Below are 18,613 nucleotides of genomic sequence, written 5' to 3' on the forward strand. Positions count from 1 at the left end.
AGTGGGACTTAGTAATCTTAACAACTCCGTAGGAGGTGTTCTGCAACTTAAGTCTGGTCTCAGAGGTCCGGAAGCCCAAAATGTCCACCCAGCCTATGGCGCCGAGCCATGACCTGGGGCTAAACAGCTGTCCGCAGACGGCCGTGAGAGGTTCTTGACTGGGGCGTCATTCATCTGCAACAAACTGTCCACCCAGGCTGATAGGAAAGATACCTCAGGCCTCCATTCACAGAATAGCCCACAGTGTTGCAGCCAGTTGATGATGAGAAAATATGTCTCTCATTGCTGCAAAGTCTCAGACATGGTAATCATGCGTTATGTCTGCAGCATTACTGGGCTGAAGACAGTACTGCCATGGGAACAGGTAATTTATAACTTTCAGATTCTCCATTCAGTCAAGAACAATTTTTTTTAAATTCATTAACTGGCCTTTTTCCCCACGGCGCATCCAGTAAATATAGACGAGTCAAGTGTAAACTTGAGATGCAAATTCTTTTCCCGTGGCGTTTGCAAAGCCTTGACAGGTGTCAGCTTACCGGCTCAGCAAAACCTGCTCAAAACTCATTCGGTTCTTTCCTCCCCCAACCGCGGTTCCAATAGTGGATTTTGTTACAATTTCTGGACAAATTCGACCACAGCTGTTCGCTTTAGGGGGAAGACATTTATTTTGATCCAATATAAATCCCGTCTTTGGAGGACAGACATTTTACCCTGTCTGCAGTACTCTCGCTCTTCTCTGCCTGTTAGATTTGCATGGAAGAAAGAGAAGCCTTTTTCCATTTTCAGAAACATTTTGCGGAATACTGTATTGTCATTCGGGAACACCATTGGAGGAAAAAAGCCTTCAAGTTTTAAAGGGACTTGATCCTCTTTTCCAGACATCTTCTCAGAGGATTAAGCAGGGCGGCCCTGCTAAAGTACCCATAATCAAATCAAAATAAATAGCCGCCGTCACATTGGAGGATGCCACACTTCCATTTTATACTTTTCATGGGATTTGTCCCAGGCTGGAATATCCTGGTGAAAACAGCCCAGTAGCTACAGGGCGGCATGTAATGTTCTCTGCGAGTGCGTCTGTGTGCGGTGTGTGCGAGCGTGCGTTCATTGCCTGCCTCCCTGTGTGTGAGTGTGTGTGTGTTGTGTACTGCACGTACTGTGTTTTAGTGAGACTGAATGTACGTACACATTGTCTTTGACAGCCTGGTGATTTTCTGTCAGCTCTCATTGCAGCAAGTGCTGGAGTGAAACTGGGCTTTTAGAGCCAAAATGGAGGGGTTTAAGTGTGCCTTAGGAAAGCCTCTGGCTTGGCAGGCATGCAGCACACCAGGGTAGCAAGAAAGCATTTACTGCAGATTAAAGCTTGTCTCAAGTGTTTCGCAAAGTCAGCCTTAAGCTTGGCAATCGTTCCCTAGGCGAATCAGCAACCTGCTGCTATGAAGAATGTCGCCAGACCAACACCAGCAAATGATTTCTGGCCTCCAGTAGAGGTGGTGTTTGTCGTGAATCGGAGTTAAACTCACTTCTTTATATTTTTCATTATTCTCCTGTGTAGGGTTTACTAATTTGATGGATGATGTAAGTGTCACTGATGGAGGTGAAAGGGTGTCTGGCAAGGAGCTGATGCATCATACAGTTTTGTTTTGTCTTTATTTTTTTATGGGATTCTTGTTTAAATCGGGGGGGGGGGGGGGGGGGTATTTGTCCGGAGTATTTTTCGGACTACAAGGCACACCTAAGAGCATTCAATTTTCCCAAAAGCCGACAGTGCGCCCTATAATCCGATGCGCCTTATATATGGTGTCACAGTCTCTTTATATTCCCCATTGAGTTGTTTCCCTGTTAGTGTGTTCCTATGCCATCTAGTGGTGATTATTAGCAGGAACCAATTGCAAACTGAAAGGTTTCTGCCCGACACTAATTGACATGTGCATTCGCCAACACACACTCAAACAGACAACTACTTTGTGAGCTCTGTGCAGCCATTATGAAATGAATATAATACCAAAAGCATACTTAACTACTGACTAAATGAAGGAAGAAGGAGACAAGCAAGACTTCTTAGGATATTTAGCTTTTTGTGGATGTGAGCACACGAGGTTTGTGTGCTTTTTTTTGGTTGAATCGGTTGTCTTCACAACTTTTGCCTTTCATTTATTGTTTTGGAATGCCATTTGTATTTATGTTTCATGCCCATTTCAGTGACCGGTTCACATGACTTTGTTCCAGTTGTGAAGGCTCTATATAATTAAACCTGTATTGTATTGTATTCCCTTTAGCGTAGCTCCATCTAGTGGATGCATAACGCAACCACAGCCACTATTCTAGCTTCTATTCTATGCGCCTTATAATGCGGTGCGCCCTACATATGAAAACGGCTTTAAAATAGACCATTCATTGAAGCCGCACCTTATAATACGAAGCGCCTTCTAGTGCGGAAAATGATGCCCACCTGTCAGCTGATCACTGCGTCCTCTCCTCACTAGGGAACTATCCTCGGCCCTCCAACTACTGTGGAACTACAAGTTCCAACTACAGCGTCCCAGGCCCAGGCATGAACAACAGTTTGGTCATGAACGTGAGCAGCCCCGTACACGGCCATGGCGCCGGTCAACCCATCGTCGGAGGACGCAATCATGGACCGGGAAACCACAACAGAGGGTACCCAACCGTGGCACCCAGCTCCCCCAGCATGCCTCAGCCCGCAGGACCAGGAATGGGCCCTCCAGCTTCGGGCACTTCGAACCGTAAGACACAGGAGGCAGCGGCGGCAGCCACCGTGCCAGGCTCAATCAATGCAACGCACAGCAGGTACATGCAAACAAACGACATTACAATGGTCCTAAAAATGGTGCTGTCAAAGAAAGCAAAACGCTTGATAGTGTGTCTTCAATTGATAGCTTGAGGACAGAAAGGTGAAGTTAAAGCAATATGCTGATCACCCTTGAAAATTCCAGTTCCCCAAGCCCCGATGCCAAAGAAAGGAATGAGGCCAATCACAGCACTTAATACACAACCTTTGTCATTTTCCATTTTTATTTTTTTCATGTCATATGAAATGCAACGAAGTAACTTTGATTGATATATGCAAAAGTACTCACAGAATAGATGCTGTATATGCTCTACATTCAACTGCCGCGACGTCATACCCACCGACACATTGCGGATATGAACTGTAAGTAGCATGATTGGATGATGAATAGGTGCAATGGCCATGTGGTGATTGCTGCATCATTACATCATTGTCTTTCACTTTGTTTTCTAGCAGGACTAACTCCAATACTTCACCTCTACTAAAATAAGTCATCCGAGTGTTTCCCCTCTTACATCACTTCCCCTCAATTGGGGGCTGTGAGCGAAGGAGTTCATTCTCAGGGGTGCAACACTTCGATGAACCATTTGTCAACTATCCTTATTTTCACCAAACTAGTCCAAATCGTGACATTTTGATAGTAGGCACTGTACACCTAGTGTCATTTCATGCAGACAGAGAAATTATGGCTTCTGTGAAGCCTTGAATGCTGCATTGTCGAGACATAAAACGGGAGGAAACCGCAGGTTTGACGATGAAAACACAAGAGGTAGAGGAGCCGCCGAGCACCTTCACACAAATGCTTTGATGCCAGAACAGTATACGAGTTTTGGGATGTTCTTTTTTCCATCGGGAGCTGAATATATATTTAGTGTTTGCAATGCCGGGGCTGCTGTGGGATGCTAGGTGTGGGGGTGTGAACTCCTACTGAACCTCGTCAAGGGAACTTGTACAAACATGACCACCTTGAGAGAAGAAGGACGGGTGTCTGTGTTTCTTCCAGTTGGTTTTGTGAAACAGCGCAACAGCAGGGTAGGCTATAAAAGGTAAATTGACATTTTTGAGTAGGTATTCACAGTTCAGCAGTGGTGTTGTTTTGTTTTTGGGATCTAATGAGCCATCTCCAGCCGGCCTCCTCCTATGTGAGGTCCGGAGGCCACCACAAACCAACAGGCCCTATAATCAACCCTGGCTGTCACCACCTTGCACTCACCTCCAGCCAGGTCTCTCCCATCCTGTAATTAGCATAGAAGCTCCGTGTATGCTCAAAGGCAAAAATCTAGTCAAGACGTTTTTGAGCGTGACTCTCAATTGACTTGTCCAAAGTCAGCCGGGATACACAAGATTGTTTTTTTTTTTTAAATCTACGACCGACTCCATATACAAAGATCATTTCACAGCTTGCAAGAAAAGTCGTCGCTTTGGGAAACTCACATTTATATAAAAATACAACTGCGCCGAGGGTATACTTTATTTACCACCAACTCTTAATTGGTCAGTCAGGGCACGCCTTTGATTGGCTACATTCCGTTCACGCGTCACAGTCCAGTTTGAGAGTCATTGGCTTAGCCCACACACATATGTGACAAATATTGATCATGTTTAGTATTCAAGATAATCAGCCTGACTCATTGTGAATCCTATTATGGGGACAATTCATTCTTGATGCACCTCAAACCGAAGGAACATCTTATAGGGCAATCTTATGACCTAAGAAAGTGGGGCTTTTGACATCCTTTCTTGGGAAAAATCAGGACAAAAAGAGCCAGATTGTCTTCATGTGTGTACTCGGCCGAAGAGAACGAGTGATATTGAAAATCGATGATTGGAAGCACCGTATTTTCTGCACTATAAGGTGCTTGGGAGTATAAGGCGCACCTTCAATGAATGGCCTATTTTAAAACTGTTTTCATGTATAGGGCGCATCGCATTATAAGGTGCATAGAATAGAAGCTACAATAGTGGATGCGGTGGCATTATGCATCCACTAGATGGAGCTACACTAAAGGGAATACAATACAATGCAGCTTTATTTATATGGAGCTTTCACGACTGCTGAAGCGGTAACAAAGCGCTTGACAGAACCTTTAAAATAATACGTCCAAGAAATCTGAATATTGGTCCATATATAAGGCGCATCGGATTAAAAGGCGCACTGTCGGCTTTTGAGAAAATGTAATGCTTTTAGGTGCACCTTATAGTGCGGAAAATACGGTACAGGTATATTCAAAGACAAGACCTTTATCCAACTTTTGAAATCACCACAAACTGTAAATGACAAGCACACTGCCTGGAGATGTGCTCTATGTTGTCTTTTTGGGGCGGGTGGGTACATATCTTCCCATTTCTTTTGGAGCTTCATAAGCAAATTGAATATTGTTTTCACTGCAGCATCTTTGTCGTATAAACACAATTGAAGTAAACATTTTTTTAAAAAACTGGAACTCTTTGCTCTGCTTGCTAAAACTGTCGCTCTGATCCGCTGTCAATCATTCTGCCGGCTTGCGTTTTCCCTCCCCTCTCACCTGTTTGTCTTTTTTTTACCAGCGCTCCCAACTGAATCCGCCTCTCCCATTCTGCTGTTTTGCTAGCCTCGACTCTTTTATCTCATTCAGTCTTTCTTCCACACATTTTTCTTTTTGTTCTCCGCTGTTTCCAGTGCTGCCTTGTTATGTTTTCCTCTCTCAGATCCCACTTTAAAACATCTGAGGGAGATCAGGAGAAAATTGGCCTTCGAAAACCTGCAGTTAAAGGCTCCGGTGCCCCGTTTGCTCTCCGGAGCTCGGTGCAACATTCCCAAACGTTCAGACCTAGTTCCTGCCCGTCTGAGAAACAAGTTGTTAGTCATTGCACATGTCGGCTTTCCCACTTTGATGCATCGACCCCGTGTGAACTGCACAGCTGCCTTGCTCCCTTCATTATAAGAAGAGATACCAAAGAAAGTACATCATTTCAATCCGGATTCACGTTGCATGCTTAGAGTTCAAGGGTTTGTGCTTGAGTTGTAACGAGTCAGTGACCCTAATTTTGTACCTTGACGTTTGACTTACATACATATTTCACATGGACAGAATTACAACAAAAGCTCGGGAAGAAATGAAGTACCTTTCTCTCATTTCTCATGAACACTTTCTTTCTGACAGTCCCATATGACATGTTTTAAACAACACACGCGACATCAGCTTGCCGATCCGATGGAAGTAGAAGTTTGTTTGGGCAAAAGGTGTCGCAGCAGTTTTTTTTAAGGGGTTCTATATTGATGGTGGGGAATTACGGAAAGGAGAGCGGCTGGTAGAATTAAAAGGTATAAGCTTTTCTTGGCAACATCTTCTAAGGACAGAAACGGCGTTTCAAGTGACTTCCAGCGCTGTCGGCGACACTCTACAAAATATTCCTGGAGCTGTAGGAAAGGACGCTGTCGCAAAAATAAGCACTTAATAGAAAAAGTGCAAAGCTTAGAGAGAGGGGAGAAAACAAGCTGTAAATCAAAGGGAAATTGCAGAGAGAAAAATGGAGGAAGAGAGGAGAGAAGTGCTCCCAGGCAAATCCTCGCCAAATAATTCATTTCTGACCTCCTTAGTAAGTAAATTTCCTAAATAAATAAAAGCAGTGCTTGAATGTCAGGAATGGGGATGGTGCCTTTGGCACTTTGTCGCTTGCAGTCTTGGCAGGCTTGTGGAGCACTGTGTTTTCATTAGATGGGCCAAATAAATGGCTTCTCCTCCTTCCATTCTGAACTGTTTGATGTTTAGGGCGGGGGTGGCAGAGGAGAGTGAAGAGAAGAGCAGCTTTTCTCAGGATTTAATATGTTAAAAGCCGCCTTTATCCGTGTGCAGGTGTGCAGAGGGGTCCGTTTTTGTGTGTGTGCGTGTGTGTGTGGTTTTGACGCCGCAAGGCCGGCCTGCCCTCAGAACAGATTGACTCCATATATAATTCATGGCCTCCAGCTGATCCAGTCCATCCAGCAACCTTCTTTGTCTGGCTCTTTTTCTGACACTTTCCGCCGCACTTCCTTGCGCACACGCAGAGCTTTGGATTGATGGGTTGCCATCTTCACACTCCTCGTGGTCTCAGTGCATGTGCTGTCTCATCCGGTTAGCAGCGCTGGGAGGCTTCAGCCTGGCCTTTCACCACCCAGAAAGGATGCAAGGCGCTGCCGCTCCTGGAGACATGGGAGTCAGATGGTTGGCTGGCACCTCGTAACCATGGCGATCTCTTGGCAACAGCACACCCGCCTGTGCATCAACAGAAGGACAGGCTCCAGCATGCACCGACACATGCACATTGCATTGCCCCACGGTGTATAAAAGGACTTCTCTGTCCTTCCTACATATACATGGTGCGTTTTGGCCGCTCGAGTGTTTATGGTCACATTTTGTGAAGGCAAGATGCTAACTTGTAAATCTCTGGAACACAGAACCACACCAAGGTTGAACTCCTGACTAAAGAAAAAAGTAATTGTCTCTTTGCAGGTTACTTTCTGTATGGGGTATGGTTTTAGGCTGGATCTGCACTGCAGGTCTACTAAAAAAAAATTAAAATAAAAATAAAAAACGATGCACTTTTTTTGCCTCGTTTTCCAATGTTGGCTTAAATGAGTCTAGCTACAGCTATGTGCTCCCCCCAGATTCTGAGCTTGTCTTCCTCGATCGATTATAGGGGACCCGAGCTCGGCTTCTCTGCCCATTTCACTCTCACTCGCCTGTCTGCTTGGCGGCTCCCAATTTCCCACTTAAAGCCCAATTTAGCATTTTACATTTTGAAAAAGAGAGAAAACTGACAAAACAACTCCATGTCTGCAGCTGGCGTGTTTTCAAAAACACAAAGGATCGCAATTAGCAGCAGCAATTTTTTTCTCGTTTTGAATGTGTTTGAACAATTTGACCCGTGACTTTTTTTGTCTGTCTGGAACAATTGCTGGTATGGTGTAACAAGTTCGAGGCCTGCAGTGGCAGAAATAGGCTGAGTCTCTCACATATATACTGTAAATATTACACAACACTAAAATGACACTGTACACTGTAGAATACACTAAAGAATTCTTATTTATTTATGACCATAACATGGATGTTTTTGGAATGTGGGAGGAAGCCGAAGAAAACATTCCTCTACCTACGTGTTTCGTCTAATAGTTTGTGCATGCTGCTGGTGAGAATATTGCATATGAAGAATTTCAACAGGGATCATTTGGGAGTTTGAAGTGATGGCATTGGAAGTGTCAGTTGAAGAGGCATGCAAACTGTAATTTGGAACGACACACTCAAAAATTGCCACGTTGCACAAAAACAACCCAAAAGCAAAGAAATTGAGTTTAAAAAGTTTTGTCATAAGTGGTTTGGCATGACGCCTTTTCTGTGACAGGCTCAAAGTCAGCCTCGTTGATCATTTAGAAACTCGATAATTGTATCTCTGAATAGACAATATGTCGCAATAATGTTGGTGGCATTTTGTAAATTTTTTTTCCCTGCTGCCTCTCATTTTGCCTGCTGTGCATACCAGTTTGCACCTGCCCCCCCCCCCCCATAGTTGTGCATGCATATATTAAGTGTGATTAAACACAGAGCAGTGCGTCCATCGAGTGCTCGCTAATGGCCTTTTTTATGACATGAATTAGTCATAATGGGAGAGCGGCACAGTCAAAAGCTTCCAACCACTGTTGTTGTTGATTTGATTGTTTGACCGTTCGCATGAGACCCCGTCTCCAAATGCTGTGAGTGGGTGCAAAAGCGAAGGAAAAATCGGTTCCAAGGCATTTAGTTGCAAAGAAAACGTTTTTAATGCGAGGAGTGTAAAGATCAGAACATATATTTCTGTGCGTTGACTCACCCAGGGCTTATTAAGGAGCAGATAGGCAGCCAACCATTAAGAATTGGGGCCAGATAAGCATGGCTTTGGTGCTAGTTGGTGTTTTTTTTCTACAGGGGCACCCAGTATACCCCCCCTCCTCCCCCAACAGAGGGATTACATATGTATCATCACCCGTACTCTATGACTAATTACATCTGTGAGATGAGATTATATGGAGGTTTACCAGGCCAATCCCTCCTCTTAGGCTAAATGTATCACTTCCAACACGAGGCATTACGCTGTGTATGAAACAGAGACAGATGCCAGTGAGAAATGATTTGATTGATATCAATCCAAATATATTTTTTGCTCTTGTCGACAAGAAAAAAAAAATCATAAAACCTCTGTTGGTGTTCTTCTGGACCTTATTTTTGTCCGTCTTCCGGTATTTTCCTTTTTCTTCTGAATTGAAGACCTTTTCTGTGTTTTCTTGCTCTTTATTGCAGTGCATCTCTTGAGATAGAGCTATTGTTTCTCTGCATCTCACATTATAACATTGGACTGCACTGTATGCATGCAAATCTGAAGTAAGGATTGCAGATTTTCTCCAAAAAACAAAACAAAAAAAATTTGTATTGTTAAGTTTTCCAGTGAAGCAGGGACACAAATTGATATCCCAGTTGGCTGGCAACGCAGTGTAAAAGTAAATCTGTACATTTTACGACATGTTGTATGTGAGTTCCTTGCACGTTATTAAAGATGATTCATCGAAATATCAATGAGCAAGCCTCGGTATCCATCGGTGGAAACTGTCACCTAGGAAGTGCTCCAAAACATTTCATAATAACAAAAAGTTCAAACAAGGTACTCTGACCTATAAAAAAATTTTTAAAAATGAAATCAACAGGAGTCCAAAACAACAAATATCTAATTAACTGAGGTTTGTGTCAATATATTTTTGCCGACATAGTCTTGTCTGTCTTTAGTCACATTGCATCGTATTTCCTCTACAGCTTTCCAATTACACCAATTACATGTCCTCACATCATGTTCCATACCTTCCTCCTCTCTCTCTTAATACGGCCGTGCAGGAGATAATCTTGTTTCAGACCTAGATAGGCCAAAATTGTTGCAAACCGTGTTCCCTTTCAACTTCCTCATCAGTGGCTTTGGACTGCTCAGCGTGTCATGAAAGATGCATCCTTTCATCTCACCCCTCAGCCCCGCGACTACACACACACACACACACACACACACACACACACACACACACACACACACACACACACACACACACACACACACACTGCCATAGCAGGTTGCAGATAAGCCCTTCTTATGTCACTTGCAACACTGCATGATGAGAAGAGGAAAGCTAAGGGGGGAAATTGAGCGGAATTGATTTTTTTCCATTGCCATGGAAACAAATAATATGAGCCTCTCCAAAAGCGCACAGTAATTAGTTAAATTATGACTTGTGGGGAAGGGGAAGAGGATTTGCAGAGGAGATGGGAAGGGAATTTAGAAGAGATGCAGCTCAACCCCGCCGCAATCTTGTGGAGGAACAGTATTTGATCAGTGATATGTTGTCGACTCTTGGTGATAGATAAAAGTCCCAACGTCGCAACAACAGCTTGCCAAATCTCATTTGTATATAATCATGTGACGTATGTTTTGATGCCGTATTCCCAGTGATCCCATGACCTCCACAGCATTCTATTTTCAACTCACATTCAAGCTACTTTCTTACAAGACGATCACAAATAATCATCTCGTCCTGTTTTGTTTAGGCAGGGCAGCTCTCAAGGACCGAGCATCAGCCAGCCAAGCACCACCGTCACTTACAGCCGGCCAGCAGGCAACAATCTTTCAGCCGTGGGCAATGCACAAGGTCCAGCCTTCAATGTGATGCCTTCAGGTATGATTGCTTCATCCAAGCGGCAGAGGGTGAATTCTATTGTCATTGTTCTCAACCAAAAAGTGCACACCTGTCAAAGGTTCGAGAATATGACCCAGCGGTGTTGTTTATTATTTTTTTTTTTTTTTACAAAATGTTGCCAATCCGTCATGTTCTTTTAGCCGCATTTCCGTCATCTCTTCCATCAGTACATTTCACTGGTCCATGAGGCCGTCAGTCAGTCCGTCAGTCAACCCTCTCCCCTCCCTTCCCCAAAAAAAAAAACAAGACGTTATTGTCCAACAGATGAAAAAATCCAATGTCATTGAAATGGTTCAAGTAGTTCTCTGTCTACATCATACATTAGATTTCTAATTAGATTAGTTAGATTTCAACTCACTAGCAACAAAATCTAACAACAAAATTAGTTAGATTTCAACTCACTCACACAACTATCTCTAGATTATGCTAGAAAATACCAAGAACCTTTACAATTTATTTTTCCAATATGTAAACATAAGATTTTGTTACCTCAAAATCCAAAAGGTCATCAAAGTCTTACGCTGTTTAAAAAAAAAAAAAAAAAGTATGTTGGTGAATGACTACTGACATTGACATCGACATACTGAAATTACTGACATTTATGGCATCATTGTTAGTTGGTACAACGAAGCAAGCAAGTTGCTTTTTACGTCTATCATTTAAGATGGGGTTCAATAAAAAGGACCATCTGTTCTGTCAAATCTTTGTTTTTTCAGAACAAAAATTTCTTTGTCGTGAAATGCAGGAAAGCCAATATTCACAACAGCAAAACATTTTGTTGAATTTCCTAACTAAAACTTTTATTGTCGTTTGCTGCCTTGAAATTTGGAGTTCACCTAAACATTTTTTTTTACAGTTGATGAGTAATTTGTTAAATGTGAAGATGACTAATTTCGCATGCAACACAGCCTCTTGCGTACTTTTGCCACTTTCTTGTGTCCAGATACCCGTTCAACAAAATAAATAAATAAATAACTATTCATTCAAAAAAGTGGCCGTTTTAGTGTTTAATTATGTAGTGCACATTCATCTGTTGGGACACTTTCCTATGCCGTGCAGCATTTTACATGAATGCTATCATTATGCCTGTGTATCAGTTCCAAACGGGTATCTCGAGACCAGCTTTTCCTAGAAGGGTTCTGACCACTTATACTCCACCGACCTACTTCCTAATGCAATGCATAGAATACTGTGCAGGTTACTGGAATGGAAAGTTTCGGCCGCGGGTCAGGCCAATCGAGACGCCGCATGTGTTTATGTTGAATGTACCGAAAGCACATCTCAGAAGAATGAATAGAAGGGTCGAGGTTTTTGGGTCAATGTCTAACCACTTGGCGCGCAACAGTGGGTCTTTTTTTTTTTTTGCAGCGCGCACACTTTTCACACAGAAAATATTAATGTATCAAAATTTCTTTCAGCCTTTCGCCTCACCGCATTGTCGCTGAAGGCACCTCTGAGGGCATTGAATGAATAGGCACCTTTTATTCGAAACCGAAATATTAGAATGTTTGATATTTGAGGAACTTGAAATAACTACCAAGGTTTCGCAGCAGTCGTCTAGTTTGCCCCGGGAAGAGTGAAAAGCCATTCGTCTAAAAGAAAAAGCTTTTTTCTTTTGTCTTAGAAGAAAAATCTACAGCTTCCGCTAGCTATGAAATGTAGTCTTGACAATCTTTGCTCCTCTTCTATTTGAACCCAAAGGCAGTTACGCCGATGTCTTTGAAATGAGTGTCTGTCATGTGAATGCAAGCCCCGCCCCCATTACCCATTGCGGCACCACTTTGAAGAAGAACTTGCATTTGGATCTCTCCCAATCAAGTCAAAAGATTGCCCCCGCGCAGGCTTTATCTTGGGTAAACATCGTATTGCTTCCTTGCGCTTGTGAAGAAATAGCAGACAAACGTCAGAGCAACGCTTTGAGAGTGACAGCACGTCAAATACGATGAAAGGCGAATATCTGTGACGTCATACAAGTCGTTAGTCTGAAGCTTTCACACCTCACAAAGGAACTACCATTTGTTTCAGAAATGAATGAATCACACAAAACCAGCAGCAGCAGCAGCAGCAGCACGTCACTTGAGAAGGCGTTGAGCGATCATGGTAAAAATCATTGATCGATTCCTAATTTGTGTGAGGAAACTTTTCATTATTTGTACTGCTTTCAGCATTTTCATGAAATGTTTTCGTCATCCTTTTTGAAGGAGCCATTGGAATGTCTGAGGAGAGGGTGTTGAGCCCGGATGGGAAAATGAAAGCAGATGCAAAAGATGCCAATGGCTCTGCCAACGACACTCATAAATCAAAGGTAACAGAAATTATTTTGGTGTTTTATTTTTAATTTTTTTGCCCATCACTTTTATCCTCTTTGCTTGCTCTCGGGCCCCAAATGAGTTCTGATCCACACATACGTCCTCTGCACAGTGGCTTGTTTCTCTGTTGTTGTTGTTTTTTTCACCGTATTTAATGATTTGTTTAACATTTACCATCGCGCCCCAGAGTTGCACCTTGACTTGGCTCAGCTCAGCAACAACAAAATGTGCTCTTTGCTCTTTCCTCCCCACTCGCGATTGTTTTTCAGCACACATGCACCTCCATCGCATCCGCTACACGTCTTTCCACTCCAAATCCCTCTCTTTTCTTTTTGCTGATTATGGTAGTAAGGCCTTTTTGAATTATTTAAAGGCATTCAGAGCAGCCGGAGAGACCTCTCGCGCTCCCAAAAGAGATGATCTGTCTGCCAGGGAATGAGTGCAGAAACACAAAGACAGAGAGATCCAGAGAAGACAGACTCGGGAAATCGAAAGCAGGGAAGATAAGCTTTTGCTGACTTGAACATTCCATGTAAAGACCCGGAGCACTTGTCAAGCTGTTGTTTCGTCTAGAGCAAGTTTCTTACACACGCGCGCACACACAAAGTGGTGGGTGACACACACTGATGTCAATTAACTCATTCAGTACCAGCCCATTCTAGACCAAGTCTGAAAAGACGTTTAAAAACGTCTTTGGGAGTGAATGAGTTAAATGGAGAGGAACTCATACCTGTTATTGAATTTGTATACCTATATACATGCAAATAACACAAATCTGTGTTATATTTACAACATAACTTGTGTACCGGTATTTTCTTTAAAAAATACACAAACGGGCCCTCATTGCGTTGTTGTGCGATTTTACTGCAGACTAAAGCCAGTGATTTTAGTCAAAATTAACCAGCCCCCAAAAGCGCAATTTCGTTGATGTAGTTCTCATCTCCTCGCCCTCATTAGATTGTGTGTCAATTCAGTTTCGATGCTCACCTACGGTCGAGCAAACTCAAAAACGTGCTTACCAATTTAGATAAGGTTCTCACAAAAGTTGAACATCATGTATCAACGTTTGATTACAGCGTTTCAAAATATGAATGTGAATGAATGGAAGATGTCCAGGTGATAGTCAGTTTTGAACCACGAACCAATCATGAGATGCACAAAACCGTCTTCACTGTCAAGAAAGTTATAACTTTCCCAACTGTCTGTCTGCCCCCCCCCCACCCCCCAACATCAGCTACATGACGGTCACAATAACAGCACCGCCGGCGCCCAGCAGTGTGCGTCGCAGCCGGCCACGCCAGGCAGTGCTCTGCCCGTCTCCTCCCCGCTGTCACCCAGCCCAGCCAGCTTGTCCTCCTACCACGGAGATGATAGTGACAGCATAAGCAGCCCTCCTTGGCCCGTCAAAGCCCCTCCAAGCCCAGTAAGTACCTCAGCTTCAATATGAAAGGATGTGTGAGCGAACCATCAGTCGCATATACGCATAACAGGCGGACAGTTCAAATTAGTATTGCTTTTTACTGTAATTTTATCATGTCATGTTTGTTGTATGTGGAGAATAAGAATAAGAAAACCTTTATTCATCTCACTATGGAGAAATTCCCAATTTACAGCAGCAAAGTTATGAAAGGAAGAAAGTAGAAGAACAATAAGTATGGTCCAAATTCTTACTCAATCGGTCATACAAAAACAAAAGATTGTTCCGGCCATGTCACACAAGGCCACTTTGTGAATGTGACGTGAATGTTCGAATTAACTACTTTCACCAAAGTGTGTTATAGTCTGGCCGTATAAATCGAGAGCCCACTTCCCTATTGTGTAAATATGAGATGAAACTTAATGACTCCCATGGGGAGAGGGAATTGTTTAAGTACAAGGTACAGCAAATAGACTGTGTAATTGCATGTCTCATATTCATCTGAAATATATGTCACTTCGGAAGCGAGAGGTATGACCATTTTTATGATTGTAGGAATAAGGCAGCTATATACATTAACTACCTGTTTAAAAGTCTTTCATTTTTCCATCTCCCTTTTTTGCCCTCCATTTCTTTTCTTTTCTTTTTTGACAGAAAGCCAACCCAAACTCGTCAACGTCCGGCGGCGAGCGAGTCTCGCGACTGTACGAGCTGGGTGTGGAGCCAGAGAGACGGATATGGGTGGACCGCTATCTGTCCTTCATGGAGGACAGAGGAACTCCGGTTTCCCAGCTGCCAATTGTGGGGAAGAAGCCTTTGGATCTCTGGAAACTCTACATCGCTGTTCGGGAGATTGGAGGCCTTGCCATGGTAAATCTTGTTCAGATTGATGACAAACACCGTCACGGAATCTTTTAAAACTGTATTCAATGGGATCAATCCAATACACTTTCCTGTCAATCGATATATCATGGGAGCTGTATTTAACACATGTATAGAACGGCACTGCAAATTAACTTTGGTTGCTTGGAACAGTGATTCCCAACACATACAAGAGTGTGCCATGAGAGAACCATGTGGTCCATGTCTCCGTTTCTTCAAGGATTTACACTTCTCTAACTGGCTTTTCACAAGGATACCTGTCAAGTCCATCCAAAAGCTGCAATATAACCAAAACAGCCCTGTTGAGAGCCCTTAAATACCAACAGATCATTCCCATCCTTCAAACACTGCATTGGCTCCTCGTTTCATCCCAGACCATTTACAAAATTCTGTTATTCACCCATAATGGACCCGCACTGAACTACTTTGAAGAACTCATGACGCCACCGCCCACTACCGGCACCCTAAGATTCACAAACACCTTGCTCCTCCAAGCCCCCCACTCCTAGGCTTGCCACCATGGGAGACCGAGTTTTTTGTGCAGCCGCACCACGACATTATTATATATATTATATATTCAGCCCTCCAACCTAGGTGAGGGCTAACCTCAGCCTGGAGTCTTATAAATATGAGTTAAGCAGCAAAATCCACCCATATTGAACTATCTCAGGGGGGCCGGCCATTTTGACACTTTCTGTCAACTGAATATGACATCACAGTTGCTCGGGGCTCAGGTAACAACCAATCACTGCTCACTTGTTTTCTGAATCTGATCCACTCTTGGTTTTTACCAGCCTCTGAGATGGACAAAGACCCAGTTGTTTTTAATGCTGAACTCCATCCATCCATCCATTTAAAATAACATTTCAAAATGTTGTCACCCTCCACAGGTAAACAAGAACAAGAAGTGGCGGGAGCTGTCTACTACGCTGAGCGTGGGAACATCGAGCAGCTCAGCAAGCTCGCTCAAAAAGCACTATATCCAGTTCCTGTTTGCCTACGAGTGTAAGATGGAGCGAGGTGAAGAGCCTCCAGCCGACAGTAGCAGCAGCAGCAGCGGAAGCGTGGCTGCGGTGGACAGCAGGAAGCAAGTCAAGATCCAGCCTCCGTCACCTGGTAAGGCTTGTTCCGTTCTCACCGGTCTCAGCCTCTTTCCCACCTGCATGCAACCCAGTGGTACGTCACAGACGATTTAAAGGTTCTGCATGCTCTCAGGAGAGCACTTCTAAGCCCATGAAATACTATAAGGAAACAACTTTGATGAGACAATTTACCAGTTAACTCATTCACTCCCAAAGACGTTTTTAAACGTCTTTTCAGACTTGGTCCAGAATTGGCTGGTACTGAATGAGTTAATCAAGGTCAACTACGATACCGGCCTCATTTGGAGCTCAAACCTGAGACTTGCCTTTTATGGATTATTGTATGATTGAGGTTAATGGAGGTTGTGTTTGGGTGACCTTCTGTATTTTTGGTATTGTGAACAATTTTGACCTGAGGATCAGGGAGGGGTGTAGAGGAAATAAGAGAGGTGGTGCATTCGGGGCATGCCTTTAATTTGCATCTGCGATGAGAAAGCTGACCCCAGCTTTTTAAAAGAATTTCAGAGTACTTCACCTGCATGAGACACTGCAGATTGGTTTTCTTGCTTGTGGAAAAGAGCACTGACACGTGAACCACATTCGTGAACACGTATGGCTAAATAAATCTTCCCTCATGTTTGTAATGCACCATAATTCAGCCTCCTCTCTTATGTGTTTTCCTAAAATATTTAAAAAATAGATATTTAAAATCATTGAATGGTACTATCAGAGTTCCTAACTCCACATGGCTTGGACCACCGTGCTGACGTAAAACAAAAATAAATTCACAGTACATTTGGCTCATTTGATTGTCCGCATGAAAGGTGACAAAACTGGGACACTTTGCTTTGGTCCACCCATCTTTTCTTTGTTGTCAGAGATGACTTTGTTTCTAGTACGCCATCATAACTGTGAGAAATGATTGGAAAAAAATATATTTTAAAAATGTGAAAGCGTTTTGCTTTTCAAGACTGAATTAACGGCTACTAATGAAATGCAATACTGTAGTAATAATAGAAAAGGTGTGAACATAATTTTGGAACACTCCCACAATTTGTAATGCGGGTGGACCAGCCAGGATGCCAAGACCCTGCACTGTGCAATATTGTGGCCCTATAATAATAATAAACTATTGCATATAATGGGTGATTAATCATGTTGGAAGCTCGGTAGAAAAACAAACAAAAAAAAAAAAGCCTAAATTGTTCAATACATCAACTTTAATAAAAGAAGACTGTCTCTAATACTTATCGCGCCAATACCGTATTTTATTTGTACTTTACTTTATGAGCCATCTGCCCTCCAGAGTCCCTGCCAGTCTATTTATAGACTTGACGGTGCAGTGATGTCACAGATGGAGTGTGTCCAGCGGGCTGGTAGCAGGGAGAGTGCGTGTGTATGTGGAAGAGTGATTAATGAGGGCTGGAATGTATAATGTAAACAAACCTGACCTCCCCGTCACCTTTCATTCACAAAAGTGGCTCGGCTGACTGACTCCCACCCATCGCCCCTCCTCCCTACCCCGCCACCATTCCATTGGATTATGTCACCCGCTGAAAGACGAGCGCACGCACAACCCCAACGCACATGAAATGTCAACCACGTGACTCAAAGCGCACACATTTGAATTCCCCGCTGTCAATCTTCCTCCCTCTAAATGTGGAGCAAAAGGGCACTTGAGTTCAGACTCGCGTCCATCTCCCATCCACATTCTACACCTCACGGCTGAATCTTCTGCATCAAGCCTGTCTGCTCTTAAAGAAAGTTCTGTACCTTGGTTAAAGCCGGCATTGTTTACATGTGGGACGGGAGCGTGCTCCTTTTCCGGCCAAGAATAATGCTTCCACCTCTCCCATCATGATGCCACAACCATCTCTCCCTTCATTTCAGCCTCTCTTTTTCCTTCTCTCGATCACCTACCATGTAGACGCAGGGGACGTTGTTGAATAATTTAGAATTCATATGAATTTTTAAAGCTTTAGCCTGTGTTTTTTTTTTTCTACTGGAAATGTGCGGTGCAGTAATAGGCCACCAAAGCTGTTCCAGTGGAAGGCTTCTTACGCTAAATGCTCATTAGGCTGTTTTCATATCCTCTCTTTGTCTTTGTCATCTTTTTAGCAGAGCGGTCCTCCTTTTCCATTAAACTTGCTTCAGGGAATTTGTATCCCTTGGTTTTATGAGCTTGTGTTGCCAGCCTCTTGTGTCTCTTTACTCATTGAATTCAGAGAATGGTGGCGTTGTAACAACTACCCGGTTTTACCTTTGTTCTATTTCCTATTATAACTCCTTACCTAGGAAGTACGGTTTTTTTTTAATAGGGTATTACAGATTTTAATACGTTTGTTTATAGTAGCATAGTGATTCACTTACAAAGGGCGTCCCTATCGT

General features: G+C 43.2%; 1 protein-coding gene across 1 annotated transcript in view; it reads left to right on the plus strand.

Moving 5' to 3' along the window:
* arid1b (AT-rich interactive domain 1B) overlaps positions 1 to 18,613 on the plus strand; it is a 165,251-nt gene that overhangs the window by 137,230 nt on the left and 9,408 nt on the right. The window contains exons 8-14 of the mRNA XM_086126861.1: positions 2,484 to 2,808; positions 10,387 to 10,514; positions 12,561 to 12,635; positions 12,737 to 12,840; positions 14,079 to 14,267; positions 14,916 to 15,131; positions 16,034 to 16,259. Of these exons, the coding sequence (XP_085982987.1) occupies positions 2,484 to 2,808; positions 10,387 to 10,514; positions 12,561 to 12,635; positions 12,737 to 12,840; positions 14,079 to 14,267; positions 14,916 to 15,131; positions 16,034 to 16,259 (1,263 nt within the window). The remainder of the gene's footprint in view (positions 1 to 2,483; positions 2,809 to 10,386; positions 10,515 to 12,560; positions 12,636 to 12,736; positions 12,841 to 14,078; positions 14,268 to 14,915; positions 15,132 to 16,033; positions 16,260 to 18,613) is intronic.

The sequence above is a fragment of the Hippocampus guttulatus genome, chromosome 13 (assembly GCF_054856545.1).
Source record: "Hippocampus guttulatus isolate MCC_2025c chromosome 13, RoL_Hgut_1.0, whole genome shotgun sequence".
Classification (NCBI taxonomy): domain Eukaryota; kingdom Metazoa; phylum Chordata; class Actinopteri; order Syngnathiformes; family Syngnathidae; genus Hippocampus; species Hippocampus guttulatus.